This window comes from Hyperolius riggenbachi, chromosome 9, assembly GCF_040937935.1.
Source record: "Hyperolius riggenbachi isolate aHypRig1 chromosome 9, aHypRig1.pri, whole genome shotgun sequence".
NCBI lineage: Eukaryota > Metazoa > Chordata > Amphibia > Anura > Hyperoliidae > Hyperolius > Hyperolius riggenbachi.
Genome location: NC_090654.1, coordinates 146,465,235 through 146,481,164, shown reverse-complemented (window position 1 = coordinate 146,481,164; position 15,930 = coordinate 146,465,235). Strand labels below are relative to the sequence as shown.

The following is a 15,930-nucleotide window of genomic DNA, read 5'->3' as shown; positions in this document are numbered from 1 at the left end:
GCATACATACATGTACATACATGCATGCATACATACATGTACATACATGCATGCATACATACATGTACATACATGCATGCATACATACATGTACATACATGCATGCATACATACATGTACATACATGCATGCATACATACATGTACATACATGCATGCATACATACATGTACATACATGCATGCATACATACATGTACATACATGCATGCATACATACATGTACATACATGCATGCATACATACATGTACATACATGCATGCATACATACATGTACATACATGCATGCATACATACATGTACATACATGCATGCATACATACATGTACATACATGCATGCATACATACATGTACATACATGCATGCATACATACATGTACATACATGCATGCATACATACATGCATGCATACATACATGTACATACATGCATGCATACATACATGTACATACATGCATGCATACATACATGTACATACATGCATGCATACATACATGTACATACATGCATGCATACATACATGTACATACATGCATGCATACATACATGTACATACATGCATGCATACATACATGTACATACATGCATGCATACATACATGTACATACATGCATGCATACATACATGTACATACATGCATGCATACATACATGTACATACATGCATGCATACATACATGTACATACATGCATGCATACATACATGTACATACATGCATGCATACATACATGTACATACATGCATGCATACATACATGTACATACATGCATGCATACATACATGTACATACATGCATGCATACATACATGTACATACATGCATGCATACATACATGTACATACATGCATGCATACATACATGTACATACATGCATGCATACATACATGCATGCATACATACATGTACATACATGCATGCATACATACATGTACATACATGCATGCATACATACATGTACATACATGCATGCATACATACATGTACATACATGCATGCATACATACATGTACATACATGCATGCATACATACATGTACATACATGCATGCATACATACATGTACATACATGCATGCATACATACATGTACATACATGCATGCATACATACATGTACATACATGCATGCATACATACATGTACATACATGCATGCATACATACATGTACATACATGCATGCATACATACATGTACATACATGCATGCATACATACATGTACATACATGCATGCATACATACATGTACATACATGCATGCATACATACATGTACATACATGCATGCATACATACATGTACATACATGCATGCATACATACATGTACATACATGCATGCATACATACATGTACATACATGCATGCATACATACATGTACATACATGCATGCATACATACATGTACATACATGCATGCATACATACATGTACATACATGCATGCATGCATACATGTACATACATGCATGCATGCATACATGTACATACATGCATGCATGCATACATGTACATACATGCATGCATGCATACATGTACATACATGCATGCATGCATACATGTACATACATGCATGCATGCATACATGTACATACATGCATGCATGCATACATGTACATACATGCATGCATGCATACATGTACATACATGCATGCATGCATACATGTACATACATGCATGCATGCATACATGTACATACATGCATGCATGCATACATGTACATACATGCATGCATGCATACATGTACATACATGCATGCATGCATACATGTACATACATGCATGCATACATACATGTACATACATGCATGCATACATACATGTACATACATGCATGCATACATACATGTACATACATGCATGCATACATACATGCATGCATACATACATGTACATGCATGCATGCATACATACATGTACATGCATGCATACATACACATACATGCATGCATACATACATACATGTACATACATGCATGCATACATACATACATGTACATACATGCATGCATACATACATACATGTACATACATGCATGCATACATACATGTACATACATGCATACATACATGTACATACATGCATACATACATGCATACATACATACATACATACATGTACATACATGCATACATACATACATGCATACATACATGTACATACATACATGTACATACATGCATACATACATACATGTACATACATGTACATACATGCATACATACATGTACATACATGCATATATACATGTACATACATGCATACATACATGTACATACATGCATACATACATGTACATACATGCATACATACATATACATACATGCATACATACATATACATACATGCATACATACATACATGTACATACATGCACATACATACATGCATACATACATGCACATACATACATGCATACATACATGCACATACATGCACATACATGTACATACATACACATACATGTACATACATACACATACATGTACATACATACATGTACATACATACATATACATGCACATACATACATGCACATACATACATGCACATACATGTATGTACATGTATGCATGTACATGTATGTATATATGTACGTGTATGTATAGATGTACGTGTGTGCATGTACGTGTATGTATATGTTTGTATGTACATGTATATATAAAGAGAGTCTAACCTCATTTGTCTCTAATCATAAGCTGTAATTTGATCTCTCCTGTGTCACCTGACTGCCATGGCAGAAAAGCTTATTTGAAAGCACAGGATAGTAACAATATCGGCATTTGGTTCCCAACTGCTTCTGAGCTAAGTGCTTCTGCCATACTGTTACCGATTTTGACTACTCTCTTATTTGTACAGTTTCAAAATTTTTAAGTGTTTTCATAAATTTAATTAATTCACAAAATTTGTGTTCTAGTCTTTAATTTATATGCAGAATGTCTACCAGGCTTTTATTCTGTCATATTTTGGTAAATTATGACTTAAGAATTGGAGGCAGAAAATTCTAGAAAAAAATGTACCGCTTTTGACTCATAATTCCAGACACAAATGCACCGCCAGGGTGGTTAATGCCATGGAAGTCCTTCAATGTAAAGAAAGCATCTAAGCCCCTTTAAATGCAGAAATAGAATTTGCCATAACTACTTCCTGTGGCAATGCATTCCACATCTTGATCACTCTTACTGTAAAGAATCCTTTCCTAAATAAATGGCTGAAACGTTTTTCCTCCATGCACAGATCATGTCCTCTAGTCCTTTGTGAAGGCCTAGGGACAAAAAGCTCATACGCCAAGCTTTTATATTGCCCTCTGTTGTATTTATACATGTTAATTAGATCCCCTCTAAGTCGTATTTTCTCTAGACTAAATAAACCCAGTTTATCTACCCTTTCTTGGTAAGTGAGACCTTCCGTCCCACGTATCAATTTTGTTGCTCGTCTCTGCCCCTGCTCTAAGGCTTCTTGCACACCAAGACGCTGCGTTAGGTGCCACGTTAAGGTCGCATAACGTGCACCTAACATAACGTATGGTGCTGCAAGAGAGGACGGTAGAGTGAGCCGCAATAGGCGGCTCTATCCCTATAAGGTCTCCCAGAGTGGCGCTGATTGGCCGGCGGGACCACGTGATGCGGAGCGAGACCCTCCGCATCACGTGGTCCCGCCGGCCAATCAGCGGCCGCCAGTGCAGTGAATATTAAGTAGCCATGTGCGCGGCTACTGTAGCTGGCTCTCCCCGCCTCCTCTCCGCCCCCACTGAGCATGTGCAAACAGTCTAACGCGGCTATAGCCGCTCTAACGCTGTAGCATGCTGCACTTTCCGGACAACGTGCAGCGTTACATGTAACGCAACGTGGGCTGTGTGAACAGCCCACTTGTGTTACATTGCTGTGCGTTGGGGGAGCGTTAACGTGCGCCTGTAACGTCCCTGTGTGAAAGCAGCCTAAAACTGCAATATCTTTCCTGTAATGTGGTGCCCAAAACTGAATTCCATATTCCAGATGTGGCCTTACTAGAGAGTTAAACAGGGGCAATATTATGCTAGCATCTCGACTTTTTATTTCCCTTTTTATGCATCCCAAAATTTTATTAGCTTTAGCTGCAGTGGCTTAGCATTGAATACCATTATTTAACTTGTTGTCAATGAGTACTCCTAAGGCCTTCTCCAAGTTTGAGTTGAGTATAGAAAGACCAATTATGGCACATACATGAAAAAAAGGAGGATGGGGCAGAGGACAGACACGTGGGGCAGAGGACAGACACGTAGGTCAGAGGGCACACACAGGGGCAAAGGAGGACACATTCAGACTAAGATGCACTGACTCTCCCCCCCCCACCCACCCCCCCATACGCACACACTTTTGGCGAAGAAAAAATGCATCTTATAGTCCAAAAAATACAGTATGCTTTACACTGTTACAAACTAAATATGATTACATGCGGGGGATGCTGGTTTTCGAGCTGCTGTTTTTAGCTTATCAGGAGAGGCCCCACTGATATATCAATTGTCACTTTGTCGCGCTCCTTAGCCTCGGACGAATTGCCTTGCCAACGAAATGTGTACAGAGTGCGTTATTGGAAGGTTTAGTAGTGACAGTAGGATATTTAGTTGCCAGCAGCCTGAGAACATGCGCCCCCTGTCCTTAGCATGTCAAAACCTGTACAAACACTGTTTTAATCCAAATAAGAAAAGGTATTTTTATGATATTTGGAGCCCATTTTTTATATTCCTTGAGGTGAGCCAACCCATGAGGAAGAGCAAATAAGAAGTGGAGGAGTTGTACATGTGGGTGTTGTAATGTGTGTTGTCTCGCATGAGAAAAAATGTGTCCTCTTCTTCACTATAAGAATGAACTTATTTAGTGAATCTAGAACTAGATATACAGACTCTGTTAGGAATCATAGAAAGTTTAGCCTAATGTTGTGTTGGTACAGGAGGCTGCGTCAACACCTCCAAATTAACTTTTAAAAGTTTTGAAGTTAACCTAAGCAGAGCAGGTTCAGAAATGTATACATGTTTTCAAGAAACTCTGGATTTCCTCTTTAACTATACTGTATATACATTAACAATTGAAATTCTGAATGAGGGTAAACAAAAAAGCCTAAACTCCAACCAGAAAAACACAGCCTCCCTTTTGCAGATCAGCTATTTGCAATTGGCACTGTTATCGGCCTGAGGAAGCGGGCTTAGACCTGTGAAACACGTTGCCTGTGCTAAATAAATGTTTGTTCATACAAATCTCTCATCATTGAGGTAAGCCACCTTTTTTCAATTTTATCTTGTTTTTAATTCCAATTTTATTCACACTGGGGCGCATCTTTACCTAAATTGTGCTTTATAAATCCCCCCCCCTCCCAACACACACTGTTGAAAGGGATCTAGACAGACTACACATGGTTTAAACCATAGCGATAATCTGACAATTTTACCAAGGAGACCGACCACACCCAGATCAGTATGAACCACCCCGCGTTAAGTCGGGTTTGTTGTCTCCACCTGCTTCTTGTGGTCGTTTGCCCCTCTACAACCCGCCTTTGTGAGTAGTACAATTACCTTACCTGTTGATATCCCGTATATGAAAACATATTGCGCTATTGGGCTCCTGGTTTGTTTGTTTTTTGTCTCGTTTCTTTTTTCCTCTAGGGTGCTGAGACACCCCTACTACTCTACGTAGATATGGAAAGGTAGTTTCTTATGTAAATATATATGCATTGTCAAAGGGATAATAAGAGTATACCAATGTGCGTCACTCCCTCCGGATAGCCATTAATGCAAAAACAATCACAAATTATCTTTCCTAAGTAAAGATAATAAGACAAAACAAAGCACTAAACCTAAACTAAAACCAAACAGAACCAAACTGTTGGTTCAACTTTTAGGTGATAAGGACACAGCAACCCTTACCCTGCCTGCTAATTTGTGTGGCGGGCGGGGGGTTGCTGTTAGCAAACTAAAATAGTAAATCACGAAGTACAGCTACCACTAATATTTTCAGATCAGCTCAGAAGTAATGATACTTCAGGGTTGAACCTCCTCAAACTCCAGAATGTCAGGTTAAAGTTTCCAGAATAGCTCTCCAATGTATGTGAATGTCAGGAGGGTGAAATATGGAGGGGGGGGGGGGGGGCAGATAGGGTGTAGTTTAGCTTCCATTTCTAAGTTGCATTGGGTGGTTCGTATTATGCCGGGAAGTAATGGAAGTTGGACAGATGCCCAATCTGTTTCTCTCCATCTTCAGGTGGCCAAATAGATGCCACATTGGGTGGCTATCCCCTTACAATGCACACAGATTGTAACTGCTGTTAAAAAAGTGATGCGTGCATAGCCTGATTTAGGTCTCTTGTTTGAACTGCTTGTTTGTGGAGCAGTTCAGTGTCCCGACGGCTGCCCACAACTGCCATTCGGGTACAATTTAAATGCAGCCAAATGGCAGCGGTTATAACACTGCGCGTGTCAGGCGCTGACACGCAGTGGCATTCCCATGCAGCATAAAATCATATGTCGCACTGAGCGCCAACAAGCGCCTGGCTGATTGACAGGAACATCTGGCAGGCAGTGAATTTATCGCTTGTCAGATGCTTGTGGAAAAGAGGCCTTACAACAAATAAACCCTTAGTTGCTGTTGAGCTGTAAGCCTCTTTTATAATGCTTTTGGAAAGGCATGATGGGACTGTTGATAGTGAGAGATGGCCAATTAGATGCTAATAATTATGGCTTACATGCAAATTTATTAAAAATTGTACACAGCTTGGAACTGCAGAAAACACGTGCACTTTCCAGTGTCATTGGTTATGCATGCAAGCCAGAATTTTTTGTATCCCGTTGACCATCTCTACTGAGCCTATGAAACTGGGTCTGCTTATCAGGCCATCCTCGGCATTTCTCAGTTACTAAGCAAAGGTTCAGAAAAGCATGCTGGTCCTACCTAGAACTTTTTTTAAGTCCGATTTAATAATGGACTGAAACCAGCTGTTGTTAGACATTACCAGGAAACCATACAACATTCGGGTAACCTGTAGAAAGAAAGAAATACAGAGTTAATGAATAACATTCTTAACAGAAGGACTGCAGACTGAATAGGTTAATTCCCCCAACCTCAGCATTATGTTAACAGTCTAGTAATGGGTCAGTCCACGGAAAGCTGGTATTTCAAAATCTGGTAAATGCTGGTAGGTGAAACCACATAATTATTCTGCCCCTTAAAGAGAATCTGTATTGTTAAAATCGCACAAAAGTAAACATACCAGTGCGTTAGGGGACATCTCCTATTCCCCTCTGTCACAATTTCGCCGCTCCTCGCCGCATTAAAAGTGGTTAAAAACAGTTTTAAAAAGTTTGTTTATAAACAAACAAAATGGCCACCAAGACAGGAAGTAGGTTGATGTACAGTATGTCCACACATAGAAAATACATCCATACACAAGCAGGCTGTATACAGCCTTCCTTTTGTATCTCAAGAGATCATTATACACAGGCAGTGTGCATAGAGGGGCCAGGAGGGGGGAGATGCATCACAGAACCACAACACTGAAGAACTTGGCAGCCTTCCAGACACAGGCTGACAAGTCTGACAAGAGAGAGATAAGTTGATTTATTACAGAGATGGTGATAGTAGAACGTACTGCAGTAAGCTAGAACACATTAGAATAGCTTTTGGAACTTGTAGGATGATAAAAAACAGGATGTAATTTTTGTTACGGAGTCTCTTTAAGCTAGGTACACACAATGCAATTTCCTGTCAGATCAATGGGTAATCTGACGGTAAGTTTAATCTTGTGTACATGTCCAAACTGTTCTTGATCAATAACGGGATCGATTTTCAGATCACTAATTCACAAAATCTATCCAGTTATCCATTGGGAGCAGATTGGGCAAGTTGGAAATAATTGGTGCAACCCATGGATCTGTACTGTGTGTACCTAGCATTAAAGGACAACTGAGGTGACATGTGACATGAGGAGAGAGACATGTATATGTACAGTGCAAAGCACACAAATGACTATGCTGTGCTCCTTTTTTTCTTTCTCTGCCTGAAAGAGTTAAACTTCAGGATATGCAAGTTACAGTTTCTGTCCAGGTCGGGACTGGGTCGGACTATAGCATAACTCTCACTGATAAAGAATTACAACCCTAAAGCACTTTCCTGGCAGAAAATGGCTGCTGACAGCAGGAAATAGATAAAAAGGGTCAATAGTTTCGTAGATTTGAGCTATGGCATACTTCAATGAAGGTGTAATTGAGCAGAGACAATGAAACAGTAAAAACTTAAAAACTATATTTAAATATAAAATAAGACTGTAGGATAGCTAAAAAGGTCATTTTAGGAGGAGGAGGATAGATACAATTACTTATCTCAACAGTTTATTTTCACCTCGGATGTCCTTTAAGAACTCTAATGGTGAGATCTCTGGGCTTGAGGTATCAGGTCTGCATGACAATATGAGGCTGACTCATACTTTCTGGAATTCTGAATTACTCTGTTCCATCCACAGAACCAGAAACTATGGAAAGGGGGTCTCAGTGCTCGAGACCTATAGAGATTTAAAGTAGACCTTGTGTTAAGGCTGCCTTGTGTTAATACACTGGTCGATTGCCACCAGATCGACCAACAGATAGATTCTTCTCTGATCAAATCTGATCAGAGAGGGATCTAATGGCTGCCCATACACTGCACACAGATTTTGAATTCGATTTCAGCATGAAATAGATTCACAACCTGTGAACCTGCCGTGCGTCTCTGCTCCCCCGGCCAGCCACAATACATTACCTGTCTTACAGCGCGGGTCCCCGCAGTCTCTCATTTCTTCCAGCGTACTCCTCCATCTTCGCTTCACTTCCTGTCCCCTCCTGTGACAAGCAGAATGTTCAAACAGTAGAGCGCCCTCTACTGTTTGAACTTTGCTTTCTCACAGGACGGGACATGAAGTGAGGAGAAGACAGGGAAGTGCTGAAAGAGGTGAGAGACTGTGGGGACCCAGGGACTTGTGACGGACAGGTGATGTATTGCTGCGTTGGTCTACGCCGTATTAAACACCCCTAACGACGTGCTCCCGACTCGCCGGCGTTCGACTTAAATTTTATGCTTGGACAGATCGACTGAATCGATCAATTTTGGGTGGAAATCGATCGATCAACATTTGCGTTAACGATTTTACAGAAGATTCGATCACAGTGATCGAATCTGCTGTATTTCGATGGGAAATTGTTGTAGTGTATGGGTACCTTTAGTTTAAATTTTTTTCAAATAATAAGACAACTAAATATGGTGATGTTAACATTGCTTGAAACCCTGCATAGAAATGACTAGTTAATCAGTAGGCACATCTGCTGCCCGTGATTCAGCCTTCTGTGTAAGGAAAAAAAACAATCAATTTCTCTTATGAAGTGCTCTCGCTCCCTGTGTACATACAAAATATAAATGGCCATAATAATCTTTGTGATCGTTTTGCCCATCCGTTTCATGTCTGTATAGACACCTATTATTATCTACCCTGATTGCTTTGTCTTAAAGTGGTCAAGAACTCTTGCACCAGACAGAAGGAAAACAGAGAAATGCACTTTGTATGTATTTAGAGAGTTTAGCCAGTCTAATCCCCCTCATCTGTGATGTATCAGCCCACAGAACACCAGCAATAAATCTGCAGTGTGTGTACTTCCTGTTTTTATGGAAGCAAAGGGTTAACCATCCTGTGTTTACAAATTAGCAGAGGCTGCTGAGATTCTTGAGCTGACACAGCTGGGAGATAAAATTACAGTTGTGATTAGGCACAGATGACAGGGAATTAGGCCTCTTGCACACTGCAAGCAATTCAGATTCAGATTCCGCTTTTTAATCTGTTTTTACTTCCGATTCAGATTCAGATTTGCAGTTTGCTCCTTGCACACTGCAAATCTGAATCGGAATCGGAGGTAAAAACTGATTAAAAAGCGGAATTTGAATCGGAATCGCTTGCAGTGTGCAAGAAGCCTTAAACAGGCTAAACTCTCTAAATACATACAGGGTGCCTTTCTCTCCGTTTTCCTTTTGTCCTGTGCAAGAGTTCAGGTCCACTTTAAATCAGAGTTTGTCTCCTGCCCCTGTACTTTGAATTGCTCTGTCCAATCATCAGTAGACATGAAAGGCTGTTGGGTCAGCCTCTCAGTTGTGCCATTCACTGGCTTTCTCTGCCATCACTGCATCAACTGTTGCAATTGATCTGGCAATAAAAAATAAACTGTTTGATGCTGCAGTTGTGCATTACGCGTTGCAATTCTCCCTCTGTGGTATATGTCCTTACAAAATGCACCATAGGAAGCGCCCTTCTCCTCCTCCTCCTCATTTACTCTTCACAGAGCAGTAAGGGCTCTGGGCGGCATTAAACAATCGTTAGCACAAAAGCAGCTCGATTTCGCAATCTCTTTTTTTTTTCCTGGATGCATCCAGGATCGGTAACCGTGGTGCTTCTGTTTCCCCCTGTGGGGGTTAAATACGCAACATAGCCAAATGCTTTTCTTGATGCTTGCAGAACCAGCTCTAAATACCATTCGGCCTAATATAACCTGTCAGTGGCCATAGAGCCCACTGCCAGCTAAAAACAATAATGCACAATCATTTATCTGAAAAAATTAGTGTGTGTATGTGCGGGACTTAACTATCTGCTCTTGGCCCCTACTGCTCCATTACCACTGACAAACAAATCTCAGGAAAAAAAAGTGACAGACACTAAAAATAATTTGAACTCAGAAGCTGTGATCACTATGCAAAGAGTATTGCCTCCCCTCCCTCTCATCTGCTTTTCTCAGGAATGGGGTACCGGGAGAGTGGGGCGAGTCCTTGGTCAGAACGGTACTCTACCTCACAGGGCACATTGTGCCAAGATTAGCGGTCAACTAATAACTCTAGTTAGGAACTTTGATCCAATGATCCCTGAAGGGGGTATTTGTGGACTTGATCCACAGCAAGGTATGGGTGTGTGTTTAAGGGATTGATCCAAAACAGATAGATGTATTGGTGTCTTCTTTTTATTGTGGTTTTTCATTTTCTCTCATTTTTGTTGTTGCTGCTGCTGCTCTTTCTCATTGGATTAAGGAATACCATTGAGCTGGATTGCATGAAAATACATGGAGGGGGTATTGGTCCCCCTTGGGACACGATATGGAATTGAAAAGGGAGAGGGAATAGGAAAGAGGAGGAGGTAAAATATGAGCCATCTTAAACTGATGTCCTTAAAGGGGAACTTCAGCCTAAACAAACATACTGTCATTAAGTTACATTAGTTATGTTAATTAGAATAGATAGGTAATATAATCTCTTACCCACCCTGTTTTAAAATAACAGGCAAATGTTTGTGATTCATGGGGGCTGCCATCTTTGTCATGGGGGCAGCCATCTTTTTGGTTGAAAGGAGGTGACAAGGAGCAGGAGACACAGTTCCAACTATCCTGTGTCCTGATTACCCCTCCCAGCTGCACACGCTAGGCTTCAAATGTCAATTTCAAAATGTAAAAAAAAAAAAAAAAAAAAAAATTGCACCAAAACAGCAGAAAGAGAACAACAAAATCAGAAATCCCATCATGCTTTGCACAGCATCAGGGGAAAAAAGCCCGGGCAGTTTTCTTCTGTGCAGCTAAAAATGAGGTTTGTATAAGAGAAATAAAGTTCTGATGCTGTGAAACTGTTAAAGAAACACAAAGCCTTTTCAGTGCTGCTGAGTCGATTTTTAGTCCGGATGTTCACTTTAAAGGATACCCGAACTGACATGTGACATAATGAGATAGACATGTGTATGTACAGTAGCTAGCACACAAATAACTATGCGACCATCACTGATAAGAAATTCCAACTTATAAAACACTTTCCTAGCAGAAAATGGCTTCTGAGAGCAAGAAAGAGGTAAAAAAGGGGAATTTCTTATTGGTGAGGGTCACACTGTAGTCACTTCCTGTCTGAGTCAGGACTGAGTCAGCCACTTGCATACCTGATATTTAACTCTTTCAGGCAGAGAAAGAAAAAAAGGAACACAGCACAGTTTTGTGTGCTAGGCACTGTACATACACATGTCTATCTCATCACGTCACATGTCAGTTCGGGTATCCTTTAGATGCCCATGGCCTAAATATCCCGGAAAAAAGGACGAGTCTCATGCAAGAGCTACATAGGCTGAGAATTCAAATTGCTTTCATACAGGAGACACACTTTAAAGGACCACCTCATCCTAGACTGACAGATAGGATATTTACCCAGGCCTTCTACAGTAGTGTGGAGGATGGAAAAAAGAAGGGGGCTGCAATCATACTAGCCAGAGATGTGATCACTGAAAACCTTGAGACTTATAGGGACCCAAATGGTAGATTTATACTGGTAAAAGGGACTTTCAACACACATAAGCTTACAATAGGAGCTATTTACGCCCCCAACACAGGGCAGATAGGTTTCCTAGATCTTATTATCGATGCAGCTAGATGCCAAAATCGGTCCGGCCACTATATCGGATCACTCCCCTATATTTTTGGAGGTTAACCTAAGAGAGAATGTATTAAAACCATTCACTTGGAGGATGAATTCCTCTCTTTTGCAGAAGAAAGAAATAAGAAACAAGATTGAGGAGAACATCCGTACATATTTTGAGATAAATGATACAGGAGAGGTCTCCCCTATGATTATATGGGAGGCACATAAGTGTGTCATTAGGGGGGTTAGGATCCAAGAGGGGAGCAGACTGAAGAAAGAGGGAAAGAGTTAAAAAAAAAAAAGACTTTACAGATAATATTGCACGATTAGAGAGACAGCACAAGAAATTACTGCAGATAGAGAAAAATTAAAAACCTAAATTTTTTCAAAAGCAATGTATATAGCAGGGCTGTGGAGTCGGAGTCGGAGTCGTGGAGTCGGAGAGTCGGACAATTTTGGGTGCCTGGAGTCGGAGTCGGGAAAAAATGCACCGACTCCGACTCCTAATGAATTTGTAACTGTAATTAAAATAGAAAATATGATAAAATGTTCCATTTCTCAGATAATAGTCATTAAAAATAATGTATATATTCAGTAATAGCTGTGCTTAGTCCACAAAAATGAAATAAACCAATCAAAATTAGTTACTTGTGCTGCTTCAATAAAGCAGTCCCCGTATTTTTAAGGTCAGATATACATATCTGATTGTGATTGTATATATGATGCGTACACAGGAATCTCTTATATATACTAAATAACATCTATGCTGTAAGAATAAAGCCTGATGTGTAGCTGTGTCACTAATAGAGATGGTCAATGAGATGGAAATAATTCTGCACTGATGCTGATTTATGCAAATGTATGCACTCCCTTTGCTGATGAAATCAAATAATTTGATATGTTATTAAAATTTGGTTTGGTGACTACAAATTAAAGGGTACCTGAGACGGATGAAAAGTAAAGTTTTATACATACCTGGGGCTTCCTCCAGCCCCCTTCAGGCTAATCAGTCCCTCACTGTCCTCCACCACCCGGATCTTCTGCTATGAGTCCTGGTAATTCAGCCAGTCAGCGCAGTCCGGCCGCATGCCACTCCCACAGCCAGGAACATTCTGCACCTGCGCAATAGTGCTGCACAGGTGTAGTATGCTCCTAGCGGTGGAGTGTGTTCATGCGCACTACGCCAGACTGGCTCAAGTACCTGGACTCATAGCAGAAGATCCAGGTGGTGGAGGAGGACAACGAGGGACTGATTATCCTGAAGGCGGCTGGAGGAAGCCCCAGGTATGTATAAAACTTTAATTTCATCTGTCTCAGGTTTACTTTGTTACACAGTAGTACTATACTCTACATATGCACTCCTCACAGAGCTGCAGGGAATCCACTGAGAATGCTGTGCACATTGAACACAGAGGTGTTGTCTGTTTACAATCTCCTCATTCCCCTGCAGAGTACCTGCACATCATTCTTACATGTACCCACACTTACATTGCCTAGGGCCTGATAGATGTTCTTTGTTCCGATTTGTACCTTTTACAAGTACTCTTACCAAGGACTAGTTTTAGTCTAAAGGGAATAAATATAGTAGTCTACATATCCTTCTCACTTCAGTTGTCTTGTAAAATTCCTAAGCGTTGGCAGTTATGAGACGAATTTCATGTTACATACTTTTAATCAACAAAATTGTAATATGCAAATTAGAGGAGTCGGAGTCGTGGAGTCGGTGGAATCCTAAACTGAGGAGTCGGAGTCGGTGGATTTTTGGACCGACTCCACAGCCCTGGTATATAGGACAAAGATGTAGAAGGACGTTTTATGAACACGGAAACAAGGGGGGGGGCGGGATTTTTGGCAAGAGCACTTAAAAAACAGCATGCCTCAAATTATGTGCCATACATATTGGATGGGACTTCTAAAAAACATACAAGAAGTGAGTCAATAGCCAATGTATTTAAGGAATTTTATAGTACATTATATGGATTTTTACCAGAGGTGGAAGGGGACTTTCAGAAGGAGCAGAAGAGAAAAAAAAGGATACGAGACTATGTCATTACAGCTGATATGCCATGTATCTCTGAGGTAAGAAAAGAGGAGCTGGAAAGACCAATAACAGCTGAAGAGGTAAAGCAGGCTATTGCCCAGTCCCAAGTAAAAAAAAAAATCGCCAGGGCCAGATGGATACGGAATAAAATATTATAGGCAATATGGGGAGATATTGGTGCCCCGCTTGGTAGAGGTGGTGGGATCACTGGCGGAGGGAGGGGCTAAAGGTGGGGTGCTGGGGAAAGAACCCATGGGATATTAAATAATTGTTATTCATAAGGAAAATAAAGATCCAGCAAGCTGCTCAAGTTATAGGCCGATATCCTTATCGAATGTGGATCTAAAAGTGTTTGCTCGGATTCTGGCAGCGTGTCTATCAAAGTATGTCCCAAGCCTGCTGCATTATGACCTAGTGGGCTTTCTATTCGGGAGAGAAGCACGGGACAACACTTTTAGAACCTTGATTTTGACACAGCTTGCAAGGTCTCAGTCCGTCCCTGTCATGTGCCTATTGACAGATGCCAAGAGGGCGTTTGACAGGGTGGACTGGGACTTCATTAAAATGGTCCTGCAGCATGTTGGCCTGGGGAAAAGAATGCTATCTAATATACTGGCGTTGTACAGGGCCCGCACAGCCAAGGTAGGGATAAATGGTGCGCTCTCGGACCCTTTGGAAATTAACAACGAAACGAGACAAGGATATCCCCTCTCCTCTCTAACTGCAACAAAACCTGGACAATAGCAAATCTGTTCAATAGTGGATCCAGCCCTCTCTACCTAGGTCCTATGAAACTGCTCTTGTGGAAAAAGCTTTTATAGAAGACAACCGCGTTTTGCCCTAATACAGATATGCCAAGGCAATAACCTGTTTAGCCCCTTGCGTACCAGTAGTCTCTGGCCCCTTAAAGGGAACCTTAACTCTAGAAAAAAAATGAGTTTCACTTACCTGGGGCATCTACCAGCCCCCTGCAGCCATCCTGTGCCCTCGCAGTCACTCATGGCTCCTCCGGTCCCCGCCGCCAGCTAGTTTCATTTTTGCCTACTCGCCATTGCACGCATTCCCACTAGTGCAGGAAGCTATCGCGGACATTGGAGTTACTGGTGCAACTGGTGAAATCGACTCCTGGCCGGCTCACAGAGCTCTGACGTCATATAGACAGCAGGAAGAGTGAACTGCATCTGAGAGAGAGAGAGAGCAACGCGATCGGCAGTAGCATGCGTCAGGGAAGTTGAAATCTACGTCCTGTCAAAGCCGCACAGCCACCTGCTGGATGTAGATTTCAACCAATGCAGTCCGATAGCAGTTAATCCATCTGGCTAATGCACCTTTAGAAGCATGTTTTCAGCATAGGAAACATCTCCTTACATCCAGGCAGTGCAATCTTGCGTCCTTGTCATTAGCAGGACTATTGCAGAAAGAAGGTAGGAAAATCTCTTGAGATCTGTGAAACTTTGAAACAACTTTAGGAAG

General features: G+C 41.2%; 1 protein-coding gene across 1 annotated transcript in view; it reads right to left on the bottom strand.

Annotated features, from left to right (window-relative positions):
* NCSTN (nicastrin) overlaps window positions 1-15,930 on the bottom strand; it is a 212,132-nt gene that overhangs the window by 21,376 nt on the left and 174,826 nt on the right. The window contains exon 14 of the mRNA XM_068254932.1: window positions 6,912-6,999. Coding sequence (XP_068111033.1) covers window positions 6,912-6,999 — 88 coding nt within the window. The remainder of the gene's footprint in view (window positions 1-6,911; window positions 7,000-15,930) is intronic.